This window comes from Saccostrea cucullata, unplaced genomic scaffold, assembly GCF_032062105.1.
Source record: "Saccostrea cucullata isolate Sc308-1 unplaced genomic scaffold, CSIRO_AGI_Scuc_v1 ctg8774, whole genome shotgun sequence".
In the NCBI taxonomy this organism is placed as follows: domain Eukaryota; kingdom Metazoa; phylum Mollusca; class Bivalvia; order Ostreida; family Ostreidae; genus Saccostrea; species Saccostrea cuccullata.
The window spans coordinates 21,165-27,339 of NW_026926088.1; the positions used below are offsets into that span (position 1 = coordinate 21,165).

General features: G+C 34.4%; 1 protein-coding gene across 1 annotated transcript; it reads right to left on the bottom strand.

Annotated features, from left to right (window-relative positions):
- Positions 1–5,079: 5,079 nt before the first annotated feature.
- Positions 5,080–6,169, bottom strand: LOC134270730 (uncharacterized). The gene is made up of 3 exons (XM_062752976.1): positions 5,909–6,169; positions 5,696–5,830; positions 5,080–5,600 (listed from the first exon to the last, which is right to left on the bottom strand). Exons 1-3 carry the CDS (start codon positions 6,097–6,099, stop codon positions 5,426–5,428), a joined length of 501 nt encoding a protein of 166 aa, XP_062608960.1. The 5' UTR covers positions 6,100–6,169; the 3' UTR covers positions 5,080–5,425.
- Positions 6,170–6,175: the final 6 nt, after the last annotated feature.

A 6,175-nucleotide genomic window follows, 5' to 3' on the forward strand; every position in this document is an offset into this window, starting at 1 on the left:
AAAGTGGGGGTTAACGAGACATGAACGATCCCATTCCGACAGTCATCGACTGAAGTGCAGTATTTGTGAGAAGACTTTTCCGAAAGGGGTACTTTGAAGGACATGTAAACAGTCACCATGGAACCAAACCGTATGCATGTCATACATGCAACACAAGATTCAGCTATAAATCGAGCTTTGTTCGGCATTCTCTCCAGTGTTTAGGCCTTAAGAAGACGAAGGATTCAGAAACACATACCTTCAGGTGTGGCATATGTCACAAGAAATATACAAGGAAGGATATTCTCCATGATCACCTACGTTCGAAACATAATGGCATTGCCAAGTATATTTGTAAAATCTGTGGCACAAGTTTTAAATGGCGATCATCTTTCAACCGACACTTAAAATCACACTGTACATCAAAATGAGAATAAAAAGAACCCCAAGTATTTCTAATACATATATTTCACATATGTCACAATATTAGACCAATTCACTTAATGCCCCGTAATCGAAGAATCTGCATGTAATTTGTGGCCTCTCCATCCAATCTTCTGTCTGTGAAACTCTCTGTTAATTTGTTTAACTGCTTTACTGCAAAATTTGTAACCTTACCCACAACTTTTGATTGGCCAGAAATATGGCTTTAATATTTCACATTTTTAATTTTTTACGACAAGACACTTTAGGGTAATGATTGTAGTTGACCTCTTGACCTTGGCTTTGGAGATGTCCCACGTTTGCTAAAATTGTCGAATTTTAACTCTGACCATAACTTTTGTGCAGTAAATCTTTCATTGTGAGAAGACCTTTCCTTGTGTGCATTTTTAACCGTAAAATGGTTTGACTTCAATCTTCGAGTTTGACCCACTTTTAAAAACTTTATAAGCTTGACATTGTATTGTGACGAGTTCATTCCCTGTGTATTATTGACTTTGATCCTTTGACGTTGGAGTATGTTCAACTTTTAAAAAAGGAACATTTTTAGCTCTACTGGTCAGAGACCAGAAGAGCTTATGCGATAGTAATGCGTCCGTCGTCCGTCCGTCTGTCTGTCTGTCTGTCCGTCTGTAAACAATTTTTCAAAATGCTACTCCTCCTACAGTTTTGGTCTGATTTCAATATAACTTAGCACACAAGTAGACTACACTAAGATACATAATTCTGTGTATCGGTTTTTGATTTCGATGAACGGTGTTGCCGTGGTTACTAAAAATAGAAATTTCTGTAAAATTCTTTCAAAATGCTACTCCTCCTACAGTTTTGGTCTGATTTCAATATAACTTGGCACACTAGTAGACTACACTAAGATACATAATTCTGTGTATCGGTTTTTGATTTCGATGAACGGTGTTGCCGTGGTTACTAAAAATAGAAATTTCTGTAAATTTCTTTCAAAAATGCTACTTCTCCTACAGTTTTGGTGTGATTTTAATATAACTTGGAACACAAGTAGACTACACTAAGATACATAATTCTGTGTATCGGTTTTTGATTTCGATGAACGGTGTTGCCGTGGTTACTAAAAATAGAAATTTCTGTAAAATTCTTTCAAAAATGCTACTCCTCCTACAGTTTTGGTGTGATTTCAATATAACTTGGCACACAAGTAGACTACACTAAGATACATAATTCTGTGTATCGGTTTTTGATTTCGATGAACGGTGTTGCCGTGGTTACTAAAAATAGAAATTTCTGTAAAATTCTTTCAAAAATGCTACTCCTCCTACAGTTTTGGTGTGATTTCAATATAACTTGGCACACAAGTAGACTACACTAAGATACATAATTCTGTGTATCGGTTTTTGATTTCGATGAACGGTGTTGCCGTGGTTACTAAAAATAGAAATTTCTGTAAAATTCTTTCAAAATGCTACTTCTCCTACAGTTTTGGTGTGATTTCAATATAACTTGGCACACAAGTAGACTACACTAAGATACATAATTCTGTATAACAGTTTTTGATTTCGATGAACAGTGTTGCTGTGGTTACTAAAAATAGAATTTTTTGTGAAATTTTTCAAAATGCTACTCCTCCTACAGTTTTGGTCTGATTTCAATATAGCTTGGCACACAAGTAGACTACACTAAGCTTCATAAATCTGTATATCGGTTTTTGATTTAAATGAACGGTGTTGACGTGGTTCTAAAAAAAGAAATTTCGGTGAAATTCTTTCAAAATGCTACTCCTCCTACAATTTTGGTCTGATTTCAATATAACTTGGCACACAAGTAGACTACACTAAAGTACATAATTCTGTATATCGGTTTTTGATTTCGATGAACGGTGTTGCTGTGGTTACTAAAAATAGAAATTTCGGTGAAATTCTTTCAAAATGCTACTCCTTCTAGACAGTTTTGGTGTGATTTCAATATAACTTGGCACACAAGTAAGACTACAATAAAGTACATAATTCTGTGTATTGGTTTTTTACTTCAATGAACGGTGTTGCCACAGTTTCTAAAAATAGAAATTTCTGTTATGTACTCTCAAAATGCTACTCCAAATAAGTTTTAGTCTGATTATAATATAATGTGGCATGCAAGTAGACTACATTAAGAACATAACGAGACTTAATCAAGGATCATTATCCTATTTATTGCTGTTGTAAAGTTTCAATTCCCAACTGCTTAAGTACTTTTCTCTTCCTTTGCTATATAATAAGTACAAACCAGTAGAGCTTCAGTCTCGACAGAGACTTCTGGTTTTTAATTTCATTGGTATATTCGTTAGTGCAAGTCCTTTCTTTGGAAAACTACATTTTCGGTTTTCTTACTGATGTTGGAGTTTTGTGTTGCATTTGAAGTTGTAGATCACATGAAAATATCATGAAGAGCCCCCCACCCCTCCCCCTATGTCCCCGTTGTTTTATTATATTTTAATGAGTTTCATTGACAAATAGTCAATTATTATATAATTTGTTTTACATCCGATTGTTATACACTCTTCTATTACTTGCTGAAAATAAATAACATAATTCATCTTACAAAATCTTTGTCATTTTTAGCTCTACTGGTCAGAGACCAGAAGAGCTTATGCGATAGTAATGCGTCCGGCGTCCGTCCGTCTGTCCGTCTGTCTGTAAACAATTTTTCAAAATGCTACTCCTCCTACAGTTTTGGTCTAATTTCAATATAACTTGGCACACAAGTAGACTACACTAAGATACATAATTCTGTGTATCGGTTTTTGATTTCGATGAACGGTGTTGCCGTGGTTACTAAAAATAGAAATTTCTGTGAAATTCTTTCAAAATGCTACTCCTCCTACAGTTTTGGTTTGATTTCATTATAACTTGGCACACAAGTAGACTACACTAAGATACATAATTCTGTGTATCGGTTTTTGATTTCGATGAACGGTGTTGCCGTGGTTACTAAAAATAGAAATTTCTGTGAAATTCTTTCAAAATGCTACTCCTCCTACAGTTTTGGTCTGATTTCAGTATTACTTGGCAAACAAGTAGAATACACTAAGATACATAATTCTGTTTATCGGTTTTTGATTTCGATGAACGGTGTTGCCGTGGTTACTAAAAATAGAAATTTCTGTGAAATTCTTTCAAAATGCTACTCCTCCTACAGTTTTGGTCTGATTTCAGTATAACTTGGCACACAAGTAGACTACACTAAGATACATAATTCTGTGTATCGGTTTTTGATTTTGATGAACGGTGTTGCCGTGGTTACTAAAAATAGAAATTTCTGTGAAATTCTTTCAAAATGCTACTCCTCCTACAGTTTTGGTTTGATTTCATTATAACTTGGCACACAAGTAGACTACACTAAGATACATAATTCTGTGTATCGGTTTTTGATTTCGATGAACGGTGTTGCCGTGGTTACTAAAAATAGAAATTTCTGTGAAATTCTTTCAAAATGCTACTCCTCCTACAGTTTTGGTTTGATTTCATTATAACTTGGCACACAAGTAGAATACACTAAGATACATAATTCTGTTTATCGGTTTTTGATTTCGATGAATGGTATTGCCGTGGTTACTAAAAATAGAAATATCTGTAAAATTGTTTCAAAATGCTACTCCTCCTACAGTTTTGGTCTGATTTCAATATAACTTGGCACATAAGTAGAATACACTAAGATACATAATTCTGTATATCGAATTTTAATTTTGATGAACGGTGTTGCCGTGGTTACTAAAAATAGAAATATCTGTAAAATTGTTTCAAAATGCTACTCCTCCTACAGTTTTGGTCTGATTTCAATATAACTTGGCACACAAGTAGACTACACTAAGAACATAAAGAGACTTTATCAACGATCATTATTCTATTTAGTTTCAAATCCCAGCTGCTTAAGTACTTTTCTCTTCCTTTGCTATAAGTTCAAACCAGTAGAGCTTCAGTCTCGACAGAGACTTCTGGTTGGAATAAATATTTATGTAAAGAAATAAGCATAAATTTTTAGGAGCACACAATATTAATAACACAATTTTTAATTGCATTATGGGAAAATTTTGTGAACTTACAAAAAGAGTTTCAGTTCATTTTCAACAAGGATTATTATCAGAGTACGAGCGGTTTGACATAATGTTTACAATATGCTGACTGCATTAAACTACTGTGGAATGAATAATACATGTAATTCCTTAAGTGCGCATTTAGCATACTGTAAAATCACATATTTTCGTGGGGTCAAATTTTCGTGGTTTAAGGAAAAATGTTGGTTCGTAGGGATTTGATTTCGAGGATTAGAAGCTTTTTAGTAATTGAGCATATGAAAATTTACATTTCAATGTGAATTCGTGGGTCTCCTCATACATCGAAAATTAACCCCCCACGAAAATTAGTGATTTCACAGTAGGCGTCGGAAGTAAATTAAAAGGGGGGGGGGCTTAACCACAAAAGAAAGGTAAACCCCAATTTTCAATGCCTAAATTATGTAAATCTTTGCAAAAAAAGTGGGAGGCTAAGACCCCCCACCCCCCGTTCCGACGCCTATGTTAAGAACCTCCCTAATAAATGAATGAACACTATTTCTGCGATAACTGTTTTATATCTATATTCATGACTCTCCATCTACTGTTCAATACTAGTAGATTATGATGATAAATTATGGACAATAGACGGTTCGATTATATTTAAAGAAATACTAAATCGAGATATTTTTTTTTTTAATTTCAGAACACTTTTAAACAATTTACAGATATTTTTTAAGTTTTTACAACACTTGTTTTTACAACAAAATGAAAATTATACACCATACTATATGTGAATAAGGAAAAGCTATGCATATCATATTATTATATTATTGTATCATATTCGACAAAATAGTATATGACTGTATTGATATCTATTATAAGCTATAATCATTGTTCCTTTCGCAAAGTGACTGGGTAGCGTTTCATTGACACAAATCACATTAAACTTTATCCTTATATTTTATCAACACTCCAGTACAACTGTGTCTAGGCCCCTTTCTCTTACTCTGTCAATTTAAGCCCCCTTCTTACATGGGGAAGAATTTTTGTTTCGTCACGTTTATGAAAAACTCGGACTGGTAAACAACCTCGACCGGGTTCGTCTGGTTTGGAAACTGTTGACGATTTCCTTTTTTGTTTACATCTGGTCCTCTCTTCTTTGTCGAACTCATGATTTCTAATTAAAAATAGGTAAGTATTAAATTACAAAATTAAATTACATTTATGCACAGCCACTTACAGAGAAGTAATAATGTGTATAAACATTCTTACATTGGATAAATTGTGGTCAAATCCCTCCAAATTACATCAGATAACTCGTTAACTTCTCTCTCCTCCGTTTCCATTGGTAGCCTGTCGTTGACTGGATACACCTTTTGAGTCGCAGATGTGTCCATGTGAAAACCCCTGTGAAAATTTTAAGTATTCTGTAATGCGGTAATGGTATGAGAAAATTTGTTTATCGATTAAATTAAAAACACTTACCTGTTAGGGTCTAATTTAGAGTCGATGAGCTCTGCAGCAACAGCCAATGCACTCGGTATATCATCGGGTCGAAAAACCCCAGTTCCCTTTGGGTCTATGTCTTGAAAGGAACCAAAAAAGTTTTCTACATCTAAGCTCCCTACAGCTCGAACATTATAACTGCCACTTTTAGTGAATGGGAAAAGCTGCATTTTACGTTCGATGTTAGTCAAAAGACCTTCAAACAGGACAACTGGTATTCCCTTGATAAATGAACCGTGAGGTGGA